Source organism: Centrocercus urophasianus, unplaced genomic scaffold (assembly GCF_019232065.1).
Source record: "Centrocercus urophasianus isolate 14NV4802_14NV808 unplaced genomic scaffold, USGS_Curo_1.0 seq_15, whole genome shotgun sequence".
NCBI classification, from domain to species: domain Eukaryota; kingdom Metazoa; phylum Chordata; class Aves; order Galliformes; family Phasianidae; genus Centrocercus; species Centrocercus urophasianus.
Genome location: NW_024884697.1, coordinates 31,136,627 through 31,159,141, shown reverse-complemented (window position 1 = coordinate 31,159,141; position 22,515 = coordinate 31,136,627). Strand labels below are relative to the sequence as shown.

The 22,515-nt window shown below is 36.0% G+C and overlaps 1 protein-coding gene across 1 annotated transcript in view; it reads right to left on the bottom strand.

Moving 5' to 3' along the window:
* USP15 (ubiquitin specific peptidase 15) overlaps positions 1-22,515 on the bottom strand; it is a 63,841-nt gene that overhangs the window by 18,531 nt on the left and 22,795 nt on the right. Inside the window, exons 5-8 of the mRNA XM_042815731.1 lie at positions 19,836-19,981; positions 17,383-17,444; positions 8,248-8,331; positions 3,016-3,160 (exon numbers count right to left, since the gene is read on the bottom strand). Coding sequence (XP_042671665.1) covers positions 3,016-3,160; positions 8,248-8,331; positions 17,383-17,444; positions 19,836-19,981 — 437 coding nt within the window. The remainder of the gene's footprint in view (positions 1-3,015; positions 3,161-8,247; positions 8,332-17,382; positions 17,445-19,835; positions 19,982-22,515) is intronic.

Sequence of the window (22,515 nt, the reverse complement as noted above, 5' to 3'; positions counted from 1 at the left end):
ATAGTGATTCTGGCCCACAAAGAAAAAATATGTTTTTGGACAGCAGTATAATGATGCAATTCAGTAATCAAGAGAGGTTACATACGGAGTTTTATTCACAGAATTACATAATGGCCAAGATAGAAAGGGATCTCCATCTGACTCAACATCCTGCTCAAACAAGATCACCTAGAGCAAACTTCCCAGGATCACGTTTAAGGCAGCTCCTAAAGACCTCCAAGGAGAGAAACTAAAACCTCTCTCATGGCCTTCCAGGTACAGCCTCGTCAGCACTGGGTAGAGGGGAAGGTTCATCTCCTTCTACCTGTTTCTTACTTTACCTAAAGCAGCCAAGAATACTGCTAGCTTTCTTAGCAGTAAGTACACATTGCTGACTCATGTTCAACTCTGTGTCTAACAGCACCCCTGGGTCCTTTTCTGCTTTCCAATTGGTACTAATTCCTGGAGTTTTTGCCTCCTCATGTGTTGGACTTTGTACTTCTTGTTGAACTCCATGAGATTCTTGTCTCATGTCTTGTCTCTCTCTTGTCTATTTCTCCTGTCTGAGGAGGTCCCTCTGGATGGCAGCATGACCCACTGGTTTATCCACCACTCTCTCCAGTTCTGTGTCATCTGCAAGCTTGCTAAATGTGCACTCTGTCGCACCATTCAGATAATTAATGAAGATACTAAACGGAATTGGGCCCAATATTAACTCCTGGGGTATTCTGCCTGTTACTGGCATCCAACTAGATTCTGTGCCACTGATCACTATGCACGCTGCACTCAGCTGCTCAGCCAGGTTTTCATTCACCTTATCATCTGCCTGTCAAGCCCATACATCAAGAGCTTCTCCATAAGGACCCTATGGGGTACACTGCGAAAGGGCTTACAGAAGTCCAAGAATATAATATTCACTGTTGTCTCCTCATCTACTGGGCTGGTCATTTCATTGTACAAGCAGTGTAGAACACTGACAAAGTTCATTCAGAACAGATGACACAAATCCTCTCACTTTCAGATTAGCCACCTTTCCTTGCAGCGTGCTAAAAAAAATCATTCATTACTTCCCTCACTATTCAACTAATTTTTAAGTATCCTTGAAACATGAATGCATCAAACCTTATGGATGCCTTAAATAAAATAAGGAATAACCATGGAATAACCATGTATACCATTACAGTTGGGGTTAACTGGACAGAAAACAGCTTTACATAATATGATCCAGAGGCACTTTTCTGTGGAAAAGCAGATGTGTCAGCAGTGCATATTTGTGGCAAAGGTGGACAATTGCATGCTGGACTGTATTCGTAATAGTAGCCAGAGGCAAAGGGAAGCAAGTCTTCACCTTTATTTGGCACTTGAGAGCCTGTTATTCTAATACTGCCCTTTTAAGACCTTCCCAGTGCAAGAAAGTGTGCCTCCAAGATGGTCCGGTGGACTACAGAACTACATAAACAGAAAGGCTGAGAGCTGCAAGCATCTGTTCAACTTGGGAAAGACAATAAATGGCAAAAAGCTCATTGCTGTCTGCAGCTGCCTAAAAGGAGGCTGCAGAGAACACGGAGCCAGACATCTCAGAAGTACACAGTGACAGGACTACCATCAATAGACAAAAGCAAAAAGCTGGACCCACGATCACTCTAAGGTCCTTCCTAACCCCAATTATTCCCCGAGTCTATATACAAAGAAGGGACAGAAAGTTACGTATCTCTAGAATGTAAATTCTTCTGAAAAAAAATTCAAAAATCTCATAAACTTAGCTTACAAATGTATGTGAACCTACTTTTTACCTAAATAGGCTAAAGAAGGAATTCAAAGTAATTATGGAATCCTTGTGATGACCAAGAAAAAGATTAAATCTCAAATATGCTTGGTAAAGATCCAATACCTTTATATACTTTGTAGAAAAAAATGCAAAAAAAAACCCCCTTAAGTACATTTTACAGTTTTTTGAACTAAGACTGCTTCGAAGACAAAAACATGAGTTCCAGAATTAAACAGGAAGAAACTAAGTTACTGGATCCTTCCAACACTAATGTATTTAGCTCAGAGAAGAGAAGGCTTTTGGGAGATCTCATAACGGCTCTTTCAGCATCTAAAGTGGGTCTACAGGAAAGATAAGGAGAGATTCTTAGCAGGGAGTGTAGTAATATGACAAGGAGGTAAATGGTTTTAAACAAAGAGAGGGTAGGTTTAGATAAGATGTAAGGAAGAAACTTTTCAGTGTGAGACTAGTGAGGCATTGGAACAGGTTGCCCAGAGGAGCTGTGGATGGCCCATCCCTGGAGGTGCCCAAAGCCAGGCTGGACGGAGCCCTGGGCAGCGTGACCTAGTAGAAGGTATTCCTGCCCACGGCAGGGAGTTGGCACTAGGGGAGCTTTAAAGACCTTTCCAACTAAAACCATTCCACGATTCTATGAGTATCCCACTGAAGCTCCCACTTAAAAGTAAAATGACTACATTGTTTTTTGGTCTTGGTAAGAGTACAGATACACTACTATTTCCACTATTATCATAGTAAAGAACCGAGACTTAATATTCCTATAAAATATCTCATTCATGAAGGAGCAAGGGTCATAGGGAAATATGTTCAATGGCTCCTTGCATAGTAATCTGTGCTTTGAAAGGATATGATAATTGCATATAAAGGCCCAAAAATACACTGGCCATCTACTTTCTGACTTCAGAATTACAGTCTGTACCCAAGTATGTCTCAAAAAAGTATTTTTTGTAAAATGCCTGCATAGCAATCATTACGAAATAACGAATCACATTTAAGGTTTCATTCATTTAGAAGGTTCAGTCTCCTTCTGAAACAGATCACTATCCCCAGTGCAAGAAACGAGGGAAGCAATGAATGCAGCTACGAAAATCAGTTTTCCCAGTATACCAAAACAGATATATAATTTCAAAGTATTAATCCTATTCTGCTCCTTACTCGCATCTCAATGCTATTTCCCAAATACGGCAAGATATAACAAAATATTATTTTCCAAATAATACACCAAGCTAATTTTACTCTTAAGTACATACCTGAATTGCTGAATTCATGAAACATGTGTTCCCCAAGTTACTCAGGCCACACAGGCCTGGCTGTTCATTATGCCTTCCTGGCTCTGAATAATCGTAATTCTTATAAGCAGTGTATGATGGGAGACAATAATTTGAATTTTTCACACTGTAAAAAAAACAAAAACAAAAAAAACCATCACAATGTAAACATGTGATCTGCAGTACCTCCATGCATACTTTAAAAGCATAAATGATTAAAAATTTTAAAGTAAATTCTGTGAAAAAGAAAAGATTAAAACCATTATTTAACTTCGGTAATAACATTAAATTCAGTTTAAAAGTCACCTCTGCAAACAACCAAAATCTAACATGCCGCAATGACTGCAGATATTACATCCCTACCCCTTTCTGACTGGAGCAGCTTCACAGCTTACTCTTTTCTTCACTGCTCCATCAAATTTAACACACTCAGACTTTAGACACCACCAGCAGCAATCAATCATTTATGCCCTCTTGCATCCTGCTACTGCAACAGTGAGGGCAGTGGGAATGGGAACGCAGAGTTACAGGTGAGAGCTGAGATTTCCAAGGCCACTGTGGAATAGCTGCCTCACTGCATCACACACTCTATTTATAGCTTCCCTGCTAGGACAGCACAATCCAGCATGCAAATGCAGGAAAGCCTTGAGAGGTAAAAGAATGCGCAAAATGCTTTGCAACAACTTCATTATCAATCACTATGATGCATCTATTTGGTGAAACTGGAGAGGACTGAAATAGGTAAATTGGTAAGATTTGAAACAATTTGTTTCTGGATGAAGACATGCAAAACACAAAATATAAAACAACAGAGTATAAAAAAGCAGAGTGTAAACAAGTGTAGAAAGCATAACAGAGAACACTAGAAAAGCAGAAGAATCTTCTAAGATGATGCTCTGCAATATATACATATATATATGTTTACATATATATATATATTTAAAGACCAACCAAACAGAATGCTTAAAGTCTTTAATTTAGGCAGTGACCATTATTAAATCTGCATGATAGTTTTGACTAAACTTCAAGAGGATTTCTGCAGTCACTGAGTGTTATTCATGTTACAAGATATTAGAACAAAAATGTGAAAGTCAAATATTAAGAAAGACAAAGAAAAATATGCAGTGCAAATAATCAAAACTAGTAAATAATTCAGGTTTATGATTTTAAAAGCCTGAGGATGCAACAGTACCCAAATCCTTTCAAGAGTGTAACACTCTATATCCAACCGAATTTCAATTGTCTCCACTGTGTACAAATACTCACTCTTCACAGATAAGAGTTGTTTGGTTTTAATAACAAGATTTATTGAAAAACAGAAGAAGAGATTTTCTGCATTTTTTGATGGTCTCAGATATGAGCTCCACTGTCCCTTGTAGCAACTGCTGCCAAACTTCTAAACCTGTGCATTTTAATTTAGTAGGTGACTTTCCATGCGTCCATACTTCCCTTTCCCATACTTACACATATTCCTGCCCTCTGGCTTGCCCCAAAAGTGCTAGTGGACCATACCCCAAGTTAGAATCCCTGTAAAGTTCATTCTGCCTGTTCAGTTTAAGATTAGTTTCTATCTTTCACTCTAGTTTACAGAAGGCATTTTCCAACTTCCAGAAGCTCCATTCCCTTCACATATGTTTCTCTGATGAACTCCTTCCCATCATTAGACCCAAGTTCATCCAGGGAAAGTTACCCTTCTATTTCCCTTTATAACTGCAGCCCAGCTAGTGTCATCAGCCCCAACTCCCTTAAGCTGGCAGCCTCACTACCCCCAGCACAATCAGGTCCTTGTTGCAAAAGAAACGTGCTTCTCACAGGTTGCACACGTACAGGGTACACAGTAAGCTACATGCATCCTTGCTTGCTTCCTACTGCTTTCCTCATATGATTCAACAAGTACACTTTTCACGTGGTCGGTAGAAGAGAGATCTCTCTGGGAAGTTCAGGAGATGCGGGGGTAAGAAGCAGATTGAATAGCATGGGGTTTTTCATTCTCCTTTTTCTTTTCCATAGCTTCTTCACTGAAAAAAGGTCTTCAGCGGTGATTTGCTCTGAGGCAATAACTACTGGTATTTCTATCGTAAAAGGGGAAGTCACTTCTACTTCATCTTCTATACTGGTCCACAGAAGGACATTTTAGAGATTCAGAGAATGCAGTTACCACCTGTTGCACATGCAACAAATATTCCTATTTCTTCAACTAGTGAAATAACTGTACTACTTCATTTATTAATCAGATTGACAACCATAATGGCCATCAATGGACTACAGAGGATACCAGAAACCCAATTAATCCTTTTTTGAGTTAAGCATCACATTTATGCAGTAATACTTTATCAAAATGCATCAGGAAAAATACAGGGCATACTATGTACAGGGGACTTGTCTTCTTAGCTTTTTCAGTCTGCAACTTTCACTTTTTCTAGAAGAAAAAATTTTTTGTTTAAACTACATTGTGCCTCTTCATTCCTTTAAGACTGGTCAAAGAAATACAAGGTTAATAGCAGTCATTAGTAAAGGGCATGAAGTACAGTGATAGGACTAAAGGTATGAATGCTTCAAAGTAAAAGAGAGTAGATTTAGATTAGACATTAGAAAGAAATTCTTTACAAGAGTTGTGAAGCACTAAATCTGGTTGACCAGAGAGGCTGTGACTACTCCATTCCTGCAGGTGTTCAAGGCCAAGCTGGATGAAGCAATCTGGTCCAAAGGAGGGAGGGTCCCTGCCCTTGGCAGTGATATTTTAAGTCCATTCCAACCCAAATCATTCTGTGATTCTATGATGAAATTTTTTTCTTTTTCTTTTTTCTTTTTATTTTATGCTATACTTATAGTGTACATTTCTATACCATTATAAGGAAACAATATTTTTCAGATTAAAAGTGCTGTTAGAATTCTATGATCACACTATAACAATTGGAGTAACAGCCTTGCAAACTACTACCATTAATAACTATTGCTACAAATAACCTTTCATTTCTCTGTCTCAAAAATCAGCTTAGTCAGATAAAATTATCTTCAAAACAAAAGCTGTTATTTCCTTTAAAGTCACAGCATCTCATGTCCAGATGGAGGTGCCAATGGATCCTGGAGAGCCACAGATGTGTAACTACACTACTGTACTGAAGATAATATGCAATGCGAGAGACAGTAAGGCAGAAGCATGAAAATAAGTTTCAGCCTAGGCTGACATAACTAGTTAATTATAAAAAGCAAAGAAAAGAAGATAGCATAAATTAATGGAAAAGTTCTTTCTTATAGGAGGAGATATTTAGTAGAAGAGTAGCAACTAAGAGGAAACCGAGCTCTACCCAGAATTATGAAATGCAATCAAATTTTACTTCTCAATTCAATTTTACTTCTTAAAGCCAAACATTCTTAATGCAACAGCACATACTTTCAAGTACACGGTACACTAATGGTATGAATTCTCTATTATTGACCTAGTTAGCCTTGAACGTGTATTCTGACAAAAGTGTTACTATGGATTTTAATGTGTATTTCATCATAATGTAAATTAGTGGGGCTTTTTAAGAATATTTTTAAAAATCCATAGTTGGATTATTGCATTATAAAGAAAAACATGCTTCTGCACCAAGTATCTGCATTATATAACATTCGTATCTACTGTCCTTTAGGTAACAAGAGAAAAAAGGCTGGCGTTTCATAACACTATACAGAACATACACCTACTTTCTGATTTAGAAACCCTTAAGTTATATTTAAGGCACTTCAAATGATCATTTCCTCAACAAATCTGAATTTTATATCACTTCCTTCTAAGTAAGTATTTCTGTTGAAAATCCTCAAGTTTAAAAAACAAAGCCAACAAAAAACACCCCAAAAAATTTATCTTAAGTTTCAAAAGCTTCCATTTCAGTTTCAGAAGAAACCATAAATTACTACAGCATCACTAGAGAGATGCTAGCAGTAATGACAGAAAGAAAAAAACTGTGGTGACTACTTAAACATGGGTGCTCACTAGGAAACAGTGTCTGCTTGCTAAGCTCTGCTTTTGGCATTACAATGGTATTTTGCATAAGCAATGGGGGAAGGAGAGATTAGTTCTCAGCTAGAGGCTCAGCTCTAGACAAGTAATTTTTCATACAACAATAGATAGAAAATATTTATTTACTACACATTCACACAGAGTACAATAGACTGCATTTAAACACATGGATTTCAACTGTTCAACAGTGAGAGTTGGGGCTACTCACAATTGGTAGAAGCACAAGTGACACTTCACCCCTTACGAAAAATCACTTCTGATAAATGCAGTATTTAACTGGAAGATATTGCATAAGATACTTAATATTTATATCACCTTTTTAATGTTTAACATCTTCATGTTTGATCATAAAATGCATGTTTAGAAAAATATTTTAAATTTGAGTGAACTGTAAGAATAAGGCTCTTAAATTTTACCCCAGATTGCATTAGAGATGGGTGTTTCATGGCTTCAAACATTTCAAAGGTGCTCAACCTAGTACTCCGTTAAAGTTAGATAATTCCACGTTCGTCTATATTCACCAGCTTTTAGAGTTGTGTCGCATATCAAAAGACTACACACAAAGTTGGTCACTGGAATGCTCTTCTTCTGGAGCCTTACTGCAATCTTTACAAAACTTTTAAGTTGCCATATAACAGATAAAGCCCTTAAAAGTGAGAAGCCCCTTTTGCTAAGCCTCTGCTCATGGCAATGCTCAAGCACATCAACCAAACCAATCTCTCTCAAATCTCCTAGCACTAAGACAGGGATGTTATGTTGCTAATAGTTAATCAGTGGCTATAATCATAGCTAAAACAACCCAGCTGCTGTGGTTCTTAAGCCCACGTGTGCTATCATATATACTGCTATAATACCTTAGCATCAATAAGTCAGGAGAAGTAGGTTACACTTTTTTGTGGCCCATGTAAAATCAGACATTATATTAATGGATTTAGAGTTTGCCATATCAAAAATAAAGTCCTTATATATTTTCTTACAGAGCTCAATGTTATTTTTAGCATATGAATACTAAGAGTTACCAAGTGTCTTGAACTGAGTTTTTTCTGCTATCATGTTTGACAACATCTGTATTACAAAATAGCCATCAGTAACAATTCATTATCAAAATACTGACAAAACAAATCAAAATCCTTAAGCTAGGTAACATGGAAATTTGTTTATGTCACACTGGGGTGATTCATTTAAAATTTTTAAGATATATTGCTTACTTTCTGTTGTTCATGTTGTTATAATTATTTGACAGAGATGGAGAGATCTTTGGTAAAGTTGAAAAATTGGATGCACCTGGGGACCTTTAAAAATATGAAAATGGTAAATTAGATAAAAATTCTGAGATATTAAAAACCTTGAAAGCAAGCTAACAAAAGAACAATGCATATAAACAAGCATGGAAAATAAATACTTTATAAAAAAGGGCAAAGTACGAAAAACACCCAAGACATGCAAGCTCTCAGAATGCTTCACAATAGTTCCATATCATGTTGAAGGAATACTGAGTGCAATTAAGAGAAGCAGGCAAACAAAACAAAGAACCAAAACAGACCACTGTTCTAAAAAAGCCGCTTTCAGTTTGTAGTAAGACAACAGGTATTGCAACCTTCTATAACCTAGAATGCAAATCTAATATGAAAATTGTACATTTTCTTCAGTTAACCATAAATGGATGTTGAGACGTGATATAAAAATGATTAAGACATGTATCCCAGTATTAGTTTAATAGCAGCATGAAGCCATTTCAATATGGTTGTCTTATTAAAATCATTAAAAGAATTTCAAGATATCATGCAGAATAGTAAGCAAATTTTAAAACCTTTAGCCAGAAGTAATAGCATTATCATTCATCCCCATTGCTTAAGCCTATTCCTAACCATAAGAATAATGAATATTTCACTCATAAAGATCCCCTTAATGCAATATATGCAATATACGGAAATCTTGCTGTGTTTTTTTCTTTTCCTTTCTCTTCTTTTCTAGACCTTACAGAAAATCATGTGAAAGGCTATGAATACTTATAAAACCTTTTGTGTTTTTCTGTGGGCTCTATGCAATCCAGCTGGGTTAGAAAAAGCTCCAGCTGTCCTAGTGAAGCTTTGAAATACGTCTCACGATATTAAGACAAGAAATTTTGTATGCTTATAATATTTTAAGCACATAACAAGCACCAAACTGCAAAGACATAGACATTTTTACTCTGGGAATCTTTCCTACTGTATTTTGACATTAATTCAAAACTTTTGATCAATAAATCTTTTCCAAAAAAAAAAAAAGATGCTTCGCCATGTTAAGAAAAATTTTACTGAACAGCTTTTCTGTAGATTTCCTTTACCAATCTAAATCTTCTTTGATCATTATCTTCAAAGTAATATACACAGACATGTCCACAAGAAAGATACAGAACTCAAGTTATTAGTTCAAGTTAACTTGAATTCAACACACAAATTATGCACATTCACTGTTTTTAAAGAAGGTATTTCTACTGAATCATTTTGAGTGGAAATTTCCAAAACAAATATGAAGCTTTTATATAACTTAAGACAAATTCAACTGCAATACTGTTTTAAAATTCAAAACGGGATTTATAATAATTGCTGTCTCACAATTCAAAGAAACAAAAAAAAGCTAAAAAAAAAAAAGAAAAAGATCTGGTTTTCAGCAACAGTTATCTTGTTCGTCAGAGAACAGAACGATCTGCAGTTTTACTCCTTGCTCCGATGCGCTGCTGCCTGTATGATAAAATAACTGCTTAAAACTAAGCATTTGCTATCAAATAGCAAGCAATAATGATATGTAAAACAGTAAGAGCTTGATAAAACTCCGACATGTGCAGCTATCTGCTTACATTACCAAATCCTGCGTGCAAAGATTAACATCATTCATTCATAACTCCTTCAGAGCTTCAAGCACATTTCAATACTCGTGGGAAAGCTTTGGTAACCACACCGGCAGAAATTCTCCCATTATTAAAAGGGAAATGAAAAAAAGGATAACAGAAGACTTTGAATGGACACTAAGTGCTACTACTGTAAGTATTGCTCTACCTTCAGCTCCTTAACATTGTACAAAAACAACCACCAAAAGTATCTTGCAATAAAACAACTGCAACATATTGGTGGTTTTGTTTTTTGTTTTTTTAAACTTAGCATCACCTTGTTGCAAAAGAAAAGCAGCATTTTTTCAGCATTTCATCTCATTAACTAGAAAAATAAATGACAAGTATGAGTAATGTTCAACACCTCTACCTCAAAACTTTGTTGACATCTATTTAATAGTGATACAGCTGACCACTGAACACAGAATTGCACAAGAATGTTCTTTTATCCATACTGAAGGACAACTGAATACAGACTATATTCTTTCCCATGGACAACCTACCAGAAATATTCTGAGTACTAAAAACAAATAGCAATTTTGCTCTGGATTTTTGTCAATATGCTCAGAAGACAAAACAAAAAATTCTGGTCAAAACTGTGCAGTATTTTGGTCTTAATGGCAGAGCAAGGTTTATGTTCAAATCCCAGTGTATTTGCTTATTGCTTCTGTCAGTGAAACGAAGCAAGTTCCCTTGCCAAAACCAAAGACTTTTTTTTTGCCAGTGCCTGCTTATCAGCTACAAAGCCATCTTAAGTCCCATTGTCAATATGAACCATGACTTTAGTCCACTACACTTCTCCAAATACACTTTCAAGAAGCAAATGACTTATTCTGTTAATTTAAATTCATCAGTGTTTCTTTGCAGACATTCCATAGCTCCTTGAAAACCCATAAACAAGCAATAAAAGACTACTAAATGACAACAAAAAAGAGAAAATATTCTAGGAGCAGCGATCTCATTTACAAGTTATTCTGAGCTGACATAGTGAATAGAGAAACCAAAACACAAGACTAAAACTCAAGAACTGGAATTAGGATTGAATAAAATACTCAACGATTCCTGTCGGTCCCTAGTAACTTCAGATATTCTATGACACAGAACAAATAGCTCCCTTATTTCTCCATTCTCGACACAGACAGAGCACCAGGGTAATAAATTACAATGTAAAAAGATTCATAAATTATAAGCGATATTAAATATTATAGGCTAGAATGCAGATAATAACCATATCCTTGTCAGCAGGATGTACATATGTAGCTACACACACTTGAACAAGAGACATGCAAATATCTATCTAACACCTACCTGGAATTAAATCTGGAAGTGATATGAAGGGCAACAAGAAAGATTCTAAAAGTATACAAACAGCAAAAGAAGACAAGAGAAAGCATGGGTCACTGCTAAATAAGGCAGAGACCCTAGTGACAAAGGGCATGGGAAATGCTAAGGTCCTTAAATGTCTTATTGTTTACCAAATCTTCAGAGTTGCAGGTCTCCAAGACCAAAATCTGGAGCAAGTAAGAATTATCCCACTGGAGGAAAATCAGGTTCAGGAACATCTAAACACACAGGAGATGCATAGGATGGAGCCTGACAAGATGCCTCAACTGCTGAAAGCACTGGCTGATAATACTGTAATGCTACTCAGTTATCTTTAAAGATTATAGCTACTGGTGGAGTCCTAAGGATTGGAAAATATGGCAATCATATCTTCAAGACAGCAAGCCAGAAAATATAGGAAAATACAGGCTGCTCAGGCTTATCTTACTATCTTAAAATATGATAAATATTCTAATAACTGATTCTGGAAACCACTTTCAGACATATGAAGGACAAGAAGGTGACTAGCAGAAATCACCATGGACTTATGAAATGGAAATGATAATTAAACCACCCTGATACCCCCCTACTACTGAGACGACTAGTTTGTTGATGGGAGCAGATACATCTGCTTCAGTAAGGCTTACAACACTTCTGACAGGCCAGGTAGGCATAATGCTGTTCAGAAGGACCTCCACAGACTGGAGAAATAGGGAGATGAAAGACTCATTAAGTAGGTAAAAGAAAATGCACCAGTACACACTTGATAAAAACACAGGCTGACAAAATGAGAAACAACTTGATAAAGATGGTCAACAGCCTCCAGGGCTGTATTCAGAAGAACAATGCCAGCATGCTGAAGGAGGTGAGCCCAGCCTTCTCCTTGGCACTTTATCCTGATGAGGCACGCCTAGAATACAGGGTTCAGTTTTAGGCTCTGTAGCATAGCAGGGACATGAAAATATTAGAGCAAGTTCTGTGAATGGCTACAGAGATGGTTAAGGAACTGGTGCCTCTGACCTGCGAGGAACAGGGACTGTTCAGTCTAGAAAAGAGAACACTGCAGAGGGTCATTCCAAGAGGTATAAATGTACAACAGGAAGGGATGAAGAATACTGTGCAAGCTAGCGGATTACACTGAAAGGACAACAGGCAATGGGTACATTCTTATATGGAAATTCCCATATTTCAGACAATAACAAAAAGGGAAAAAGGGATAAACAACTAATTTATTTTTATTTTTATTATTATTATAAATAGTGAGGGTAGTCAAACACTGGGATTGGCAGTCAGAGAAGCTATGGCTGAGTGAAGATTTTCCAATCACATAATATCCCAAGTTGGAAGGGACATACAAGGATCATCGAGTCTGAATTCAGGCTCCACAAAGGACCACCCAAAAATCAAATCAAACCGTATTATAAGAACGTTGCCTGAACACTTCTTGAAATTTGGCATACTTGGTGTCTTTATCACTTCCCTGGGAAGCCTGTTCCAAAACCCCAACCACTCTTCTCCATAAACAACCTATTCTGATCTCCAACCCAACCCTCCCCTGATGCAGCTCCATTCTGTTCCCTGGGGCCCTGTTATCACTGGTGCCCATGAGCAAAGCTCAGCGCTGCCCTTCCGCCCACCTCATGAGGAGCTGCAGGCTGCCTCCCCTCAGCCTCCTCTGCTCTGGGCTGAACAAACCCAGGGATTTCAGTTACTTCTTATGTCTTGCCATCTAGACCCTTCACCATCTTTGTAGCCCTCCTTTGGGCACTAATAGCTTGTCTCTGTCTCATACTGGCACCGTGGCACACAAAACTGCACACAGTTGAAGAATTACGGATGTTTGCTTCCTAAAAACTTCAGATACACAAGCAATAAAATATTTCAAAAAGGACAGCTATGTACTTTCTACTTCCTTTTGTAAAGTATATACAGAGATATATATACAGAGATCCAGGTCAGAAACAAAAAAACAATTAAGTTTTGAGAGATTCTTCAAGAAAGGCATGCAAATTGAAATTAGAAAAGATTTTTTTAAGAAAAAAACTTACTGTGTGACAAATGTTTTAAGAAAACATTTTTAATTATAAAAGAAAAAATCATAAATGTGTCTAATCTCAAAAAACAAAAATCAATGTACTCTTTCACATAAAATTGTTAAGGCTAAGAGCAGGCAATCTGTAAGTCACAGAAAGAAGCTGTTAACTATTTGAGGACTTATTTCACAGCAATATCAAAAAGAGCAGGCCAGAATTAAATCTGTTACTTTTATTACACACATATGTATATGGTAATTTAGTTGAAATGTTTTGGGCCACATAAGAAGCATTTTTGAAGAAACTAAAATGGACTTCAGTTTTAAGTTCTCTGAGAAAACAGTGAACAATGCCTTCCTAAGGGTAGAAGAAAATAAGATTCTAGTTAACAGTATCTTTGTATTTTTATCTAATTTGCTTTTATATAAATTTGCACATGAACAGGTAACAATATCTAAACAGAGAACTAATAGAGAAAGCTTGTCCCCATTATTCATTTGGTACCTCATAGAACTTCATAACGTTGAGTTCCTTTCTTCTCCTTCTCTCAAGTTTTGGGATCATAGATTGTAAAAAGATTTTAATTGTTGCAGAGTATTTCCCAGAACGTGAATAATTTGGGTTTTTTGTTTGTTTTTGTGAAGTTTGCTTCACTTATGTGAACTACAGCCTTAGATTTTTGTTTCCTATCTTAAAACATACGCTTCATGACAGCAAACCATTCAAATAGTTTCTCCCACCCACACGTGTGGGATAATCTGAAGAACGATGTAGATTTGCAAAGTTAATATAACACAATTTTCTGTGGAGCTATCCATTAATGCTGAGTAACAGCTATTTTGGGAGCAGATGACAGTGAAGACATTTGAGGTGAAGCCACTCTCAGCTCCCCAGAAATGGTCTCACAGAAGCCAAGCTTCCTGAGCAAAAAAAAATCCCAGTAGTTGATATAAACAGTTGATATAAATAGAACCTCTCAGAGGGCCAAAATCCAGCTATTCCCAAGACAGAAGTCTGACTCTTTACACCACATTCACATACTTCCGGGCATAAAAAAAAACACTGAAGTCTGTGTTAAAATGAGACAACAAAAGATATCAGTAGAATTTAGAGGATTTGCTTACTTAATTTACAGGAATTTAAATTACAGTTGCAATTACTTCCTAAATGAAGTAAATTCAGAAGTTAGAAGAACAATATACAACACAAATGTAAGCACTGACAAGTTTGAACATAGGGCTGAAATTCTTAACTGCACAATGGACCGAAAAAGCTGAATTTCCTCCAAGTTTCCTTAGAAGAGAAAACAATGGTTTTGGTATGCTCATAATAAACATTTTCATTTTTACCAATTAATTACAGTTATGAGCAAAACAGCATTATTTTCCAAGGCAATGTGCTCTATACTGAACTCATATCATAATTCTGCTACTTTCAAAGTAAATCTTGTTCTTCTCTTGCTGCAGAAACGATGATCACACCTTTAACATATTTCTTATTAAAAAGAAAACAAACAAACAACTCTGCCTTCATTCATCACCTGTAAGTGGTAAAAAATGATAACAAATGAAGCAATCAAATTAAAGATTGCTGTTATGTTTCTGCTACCAAGAAAGAGGAAAATGTGCGAAACATCTAAGTATCTGAGCAGACAGGAACCTCATCAAGTTGATAAAGGAAATGCAAAGTCATTCATCTGGGCAGGAATAGCCCTAGAAACCAGTACACACTGGGATGAAAATGAAGGCTGACAGGCTGGAAAGCAGCTTGGCAAAGACAGTCAACAGGCTCCAGGGCTGCATTCTGAAGAATGCCAGTACACTGAAGGAGGTGAGCCTTACCCCTTTACTTGGCACTTTATTCTGATGAGAAATACCTAGAGCGCAGGGTTCAGTTCTGCGCTACCCAATACAGGATGGCATGGAAATACTGGATCAAGTCCAGTGAAAGGTGACAAAGATGATTAAGGAACTGGAGCATCTGACCTGAGAGGACAGAGCAGGGACTGCTCAGGCTAGAGAGGCTTATGTAGATGGAACTGTTCCAGGGTGATCTTAGCAATGAGTATAAATCCCTAGTGGTATAGAAACATCAGCGGTGCCCATAGAAAAGATAAGGCAAAAACTGATGCACAGGCAATTCCGTATTTTAGTTTTTCAGTGACGGTCTGTAAACAATGAAACAGGTTGGCCAAGAAGGCTGTGGAATGTGGCATTTCTCAAGTAGCTTACTTTGATCCTTATTAGAATAGGTAGCTTGGATTAGACAATCTTCAAACTTGCCTTCCAACCTCAACTATTCTGTGATTCTGTGAAAAGCTTAGCTGATGTTCTGAAATAATCCTGGCCTTTTCAAGCATTAGAAATCTCTTTCTATACTTTCTAGTGATCTATATTTTGGTCTTTCAAAATATGGTATTTTACCCTGTAGCCTCAGAACGTATTTACAGTTTTTACCCTTCTAAAAACGGCACTGCAAACAGCTACTCTCAGCTGCCAGTGCAATGTGTGTAAACCATGACAGGACTGCAGGAAGGTGTATGGGGATACACTGGTAGCAATGACATACTAATACTCCTGGTATCTCACACAGGAGAATCAGAAGTAGCGTAATATATTTTTTATTCCTCTTATGATTTATTAGATTTTTCACAAGGTTTTATATAGATGTAAAAATCTGGCCCCATTACTGCTTGCTTATAGCTTTTATGTGAACCTACTAAATTTTGCAAACCTTTTGAATTTGAATATGAAATTTCAATCAATGTTTCTGATAGCTGCCAAATGGCAAAACCATCACTTCATATTGAAACTATTTATTCTCATTTTCTGAGTATCTTATAAACCTTCTCCGACACCAGAACTTTCTATTGTCATTTTACTTGTCCCCAGATCAAACATTTTTCAGGTGATATACTTCAATTTATATGAAATTTCTCAGTGTTCTCCATAAGGTGGAGTAAAAACATGGCAGGAAAGCAGGGATGTCTTCCTACCAAAACTTTTTTTTTTTTTTTTTAAAGCCATGACAGTCAGTCAACTGAATGCTTTTTAAGCTCAGATATTACACTTCCATGTATTTGGCATACTATTCTTTCTGCTGCTCCACAATTTCAGTTCTCTTTTTGTCATAACATCCTGCTAAGTAAGATTAAACTGTTCAAATTAAGCTTAAATTGAACAGCTCAGACTTCATTAAGCAACTTAATATAAACTGTTGCTCCTAATAAAAATGTTTGAGATGAAACGTCAAAAAGATTAAAAGTCTGTACCTTTCAAATGATAAGCAACTATACTACAAATAAATCTTAAGCAACATTAAATCTCATTGCATTAATTCAAAATAACAAAAGAAATAAGAGGAACTTAGAACATTCAAATGAAAGATAAGCTCAAGAATCTACCAAAGGGGAGAAAAAGCAGTTAACAAAATATGTACGGCTGGCATTAAGTTCACTAGTAGTTCCAATTGTTCCTCAAAACCCTTGTGTATGCTGGAGGATACCATTTAGAATCTACAAATGCTGCTGAAAAACGTATTCAACTGAAAAAAACAAAACACCATGCTGAAGTCTTTTTTTTTATCCCTTTCCATTATATGTAGGTGCTGCTCATAATGGCAGCAGGAAGAACAGAAATATAACATCATACTCTGTAAACTGATGACAGCCCAAGAACAAAAGTGACATCCTGGCAACACAAGACAATCTAATAATGTTTATGGGTAAATATTACGTGCTCTGAAGATAAAAGGAAAAGCTATTCACAAAAACATTCAAATATACTGATGAAATTCAAATATGCTTGAAACAGGAATCTAAAATAAGCCAAGTTTCACAGTTTCCTACTAAAGATTTCCTTCTATTTTTAAACAAGACAAAGTATATTACTGGCCAAAGTCACCAAAACTGTGCAACGAACATGCAGGAAATCACCTTTTTAATATTATGTTCTACATTGTGCAGCACTTAAAACAGACAAACTACTTTGCATTTATTGAGACAAAAAATAGAAAAGGCGATATGCAGAACAGAAAGAAAAACCAACTGCGTTTCAAAGGAAAATATTATGGGAAAATAGATAAGCTATGGTGAACAATATGAAAAACCTGTCACTTACTTAGGAGTTGAAGAACCTCTTGGCCATGTTCCATCCTCATTCTTCTGTTCTATTACCAGTACCTACCCACAAAAAAAAAAAACACACAATAAGAATACCAAAATAAAAACAGTATTTTCCACTGTTTTAAATCAATTTGCTTACGTGGGATGGAGACAGAACAGACTGATGTTTAAGTTACTATTCTCTGAGGTTAACTGATATCTTTTCAATTACAATGCACCCTTACTCACTCTCTGTTCATTTTTCTGGCCTCACCTTGATTTGTACAACTTTGGGTTTCAACAACCTGTGGGTATAGTGACAAGATCTGACCTCTCAAAGAGATCAGATGATCACTTGCCTAAATAGAATCTATGAATCTATAGAGATCACATCTACACAACAGTGCAATTAAGAAATGGGCATTCCTGAACAAATGCTGCCCAACACACAATCCAAGTAGGCAGGAAACAAAAAAAATAAAATAAAATTCCACCTTATATCCTTAAATCATAGCTTCCTGTTTTGTCCTTCTTTTTTTTTTTAAAGAAACGAAAATATTCTAGTCAATGTGCCTAATATTAATTTTCCAAATGGAGAGTAGACTAATGAAATACAATTAATTCAAGTTGTTATTGCTACAAATGGGAGAACAGAACACTCAGTCCTAAACACAGGCAAGTGCCATTTGAGATGTCTTTGGGTATTTGAGATATCTGCCCTATGCTGGCAGATACGACACTGGACCCACAAAAAGCTCATGCCTTTCTGGACTGACAGCTGGGATAGCCCAGATCATCTGAAATGGCAACTAGATTCTAATATCTTAACTGAAACTACTTTGTACTTTGTACTTCAAGTACAAATAATTTTATGTATTTGTTCACTAATATTTCAGGATGCTAGCTATCTGCCATGCCATACTTTTGTGTGTCTGTGTCTACACAAACACATACTATAATATATTCATATATACATATATTCATGTATACACTTGTCCTCAGAATCTTACATAAATCATGCTGTCTCTTGAAGATGAAATCAAATTTTCAGTCTGCATACACTAAGGAAACCATTGAAAACCAGCTTTCCATTACAGTTTTCAGCCTGGAAAATAGTGGTTTACTATTTTGAATCTCAAATGCTGTAAAATGTTCTGCTCATTCTTCCTTTCATTGGTTTTCAGAGACTACTGAATGAAAGGAAGATGCAGATGTATCAGTTCAATGGAAACCTTAAAAGCTCACTTCAGAAATCAGCTGCTGAATTCAAAACATTCACCCACCAATCACGCACACAGCTTAGTTTTACATGGTAAAAATAACTATTAGATTAGACAGACTAATAGAATAACTATCACTAAATTAGGAGGCTTGATGAGAAAAACATCAGCCCTGTATGTCAGCAAGTACAACTGACCCAAACACACATGCTCTGCTTGGGACATTTAGCATTTTTCAGAAACCATGGTTCAACTGTTTTGAATAATATCTGTTTTCCTTTAAGTACAGATGTCACCAGCAGATCTTTTCATGGCTATATTAGACCATGCACAGTTCACAGTTAATGTTTCACTGGGATAGAGGCAATTTTCAAGATATATCTTTGACACAGGTTCTTACAGCAGGACCTGTGCATTGTGAAAATAAACTGCGAGGCTTTAACTGAAGTTAAAGAGCACAACAGTCCAAGCTGTTATTTTGGTGCAGTGTTTACTTACCTTCCATGCCATAAAAGAAAACAGAGGCACAACATAAACAATGTTGTTAAGTAAGCTACAGTCAAGTATTTTGAAGAAAAAGGAAATATTTTAATATAATCTTGCCTACAATTACTGCCATCAAATTTTATTCATTCTTGTCTGTAGTATAACAGTATGACCTATAGTTGTTGAAAAAAATTCAACTTGATTTGAAGAGTAATGAATCAACATAATTTGAAAAGTTATTCCAATAACGAAATTGCTCAATCAGTTCACATGTAAATTTGTATAGTTTATTCCCAATTCTAATGGTAAAAAAAGCTATCTAGAAAAAAAAATCTTCCTACAAAGGCATTTATAAGTAAGGATGTACTCTCATGCATATTTTTATTTTTTCTTTCTTTCTGAAAGCCAGACACTGCAATTTGAGTCTTTTAGACAAATTTTTATTTATTTATTTTTAAATAAAGTTGGGTTTCATTATAGAAACATATCCCAATTTTGGAATATTGCTTATTTCAAGTTTTGCCAAACTGAAGTCAGCAATGTTACATTTATTTCTTTATAGTTCTCTAGTAAATTCATATTTAAAGATGAAAATACAATTACAAGTCACTTCTATTTTTGTTTGTTTAAAACAAGTACCCTGTCCCTAATACAATTCATTAGCACTTTTAAAAGTATGGAAAATACACTGGGTACAGACACAGCTTCATGAGCAAAAAATAAACGTTAAAAAAACAACAAAATAAATGGTATGACACAGTACCTGTCCCTGATATAAACCAGCATCTTGTATGGTACTATCTGGTTTATTCAAAGGTTCAAAAGTATTACTCATGTATTTGTTCCACAATCTGGTCTCTTTTTCACCTGGAATATTGAAGATTTTTCTTATCTCTTTTTCAATTGTATCTGTTTTGAAAAGGAGAAAACAGAATTTTAGCACTTATCTAGACAAACACTTCAAACTGAATAAAACATCAGAATCAGTAGCCCTCATATTCAAAATATGGATCAAACTCTAGAAATGATCATATAACTGTATCATGCTGTAGAAAAAACAGGAAGTTGCTAGCTGGCATGCCCTTAAGATGGAAATAGTCAGAGGAGTGTTTTATTTCCTCCTGAATCTCCTAGCAAAGTAGTCCAAATATATAACAGCATAGGAGATGACAGGAGCTACCCTAGGTACCTGTCTACTCATTTCCCAAAGCGTGGTTACACAGGAGTGTGGGTGGACAGAGAATGATTAGAAGTGAAACTGGCAATAAAACTAGGGGCAGGAAGGGCAATTCATTCTGTTCCTTTCTCAATTCCACTGTTTTTTAACCTTCTACTACCCATGTCTCAGTGCAATTAGCACTAAGTTCAACACATACACTCACAGAAATTAAACTCTACTCTGTGCTGAAACACTACAATTCTCCTTGCCCTGTACTATAAGCAAAGCTTGAGTTGCTTTTTTTTTTTCTTGGATCTTTCTTTCCATCTCAATCAGTTCTCAACCAATGACTTCAAATAACTATATTTGAATACAAGCACGAATCTATTTGGCACAGTCTTAAAAAAAAATCCAGATTTATCAACGGCTTCCACTAAAAAAAAGAATTTGTGGAAGATATTTGCTCATTAACTTATTAGTAACCATGAAAATTAAATACTTGAGCATTTCAGCTTTTGTTCTTCGAAAGTAAAAAATTAGTATCTCCTGTTCCAATTTCAATTACAGAAATGCTATGTAACAGTAATCATCAATCCTATCAGATGACTATACGGTACATGATATAACCAAGACTCTGGGCAGACTATGTTCTACTTGGCTGTTGTGCCACTTTTAGACTGTGGAATTGAGTTGGGTTTTTTTTAATAATTTCTTAAGAGCTTAAACAATTCTGACTGTAAAATCCTAATCCCTGCACCTTCACCAACTATCACTGAATTACTGACTCATAACCTAATATCAATGTGCCTGTTCAAGTATATGAACACAATGTATTTAAACATGCACAGTCTGAGGCATATTGTGTATTCTGTCATTATCAGGTCTATCCTCTATAATTATTTCTTTTCTCTACCTCAAACTAACTTATGCTAGTTTCTACTTGTGCAGAAAAGCAAAAGAATTTCAGGAATAACACACATTTGAAGACTGGCTAGTGAATATTAGATTACGCTTATTTATTTTTCTCCAAAACCTCCTCTGTATATTTAAATTAAGGAAGGTCTGACCTGACCTCCTGAGGGTAACAAATACTGTAAGTAATGATAAAGGGTAGATACATTAAAACTTCTTGAATGGATCTAAGTATGTTACGTCCATTCACCTCAGTGGAATTTATACTAAAGGGACGGTAAGAGAAAAATTCCAGGAATCAATTATTCTTTCACTCAAAAAAGGTATCTACTTTTCCAGCTCTTTTTCTGACACATAAACTCTTTTGGATGTCCTGGCTATGACGGCACAGTTTGCTGTTCTGCATAAGAAGATTTAGCTTCAGAAAGAACATATTTTCAAGGCTTCCAAGAGAATCTTGTCCACACCTCAGAAAAACAATTAAGGCCAGTGTCCAGAATGGGGTTGCCAGTGAGTCTGCTTCTTATTACCTTTCACGAGAACGTTCTCATAATTATCATTATTTCTACGCTAAGAATAAAAATGAATGTATATCCAAGTAACATTCATTCTGCATCTGATTAGAGAAAGAAAAAACAGAAATTTAAATATAAACTATAATTCCAATGATATGGCTTAATTCAATATGGCTAAAAAGTAGCTTGAATTTGGTATATATAATTTTGAATAACATTAAATTGGTTTATCAAAGCTACTAGTTTTGCTTAGTGAGTAAAGAGGTACACCTTGCCAAGTTAGTACAGGTCCCAAGAAGGGCAGTTAACACACAACATTGAAGGCTTGTTTCAAGGACATATTTCACAACTCCTAGGTGGTTTTTATTCCATTACAAGCAGCTGATTATCCATTTATCTTTAAGATTAAAATCTAACAAGGGAAAATTATTCTGTTTTTATGATATGCATTCTGCAAAATACTAACTATAAGTCACTGCAAGTAAAATCTGAAAAAACCAGCCCTGCTGTCAAGCAATGCAAGGTAATGGTTGGACTCGACTTTGTCCTTTGTCTAAACCACAATTCTAATTGCAGAAATACAACTCACTGTAAGAATCCTACCCCAGCTACACATGTACAAATACACCAAAAACCTGGAATATGTGATCAATAATATCCTGTGCATGTTTTGTTATATTCAGGGACAAAAATGACATTATGTTTAAAGAACAGGCAAAATAACTATGAATAACTGCAAGATCTGAATATAATAGAGGATTCAGTTACTTTAGAGAATGTGCCTGGCCTGCCAACTCACAGCCCAACAGTTACCTTTGTACATCAGCTTTAGGTATTAATTCATAAATCGAATTTGT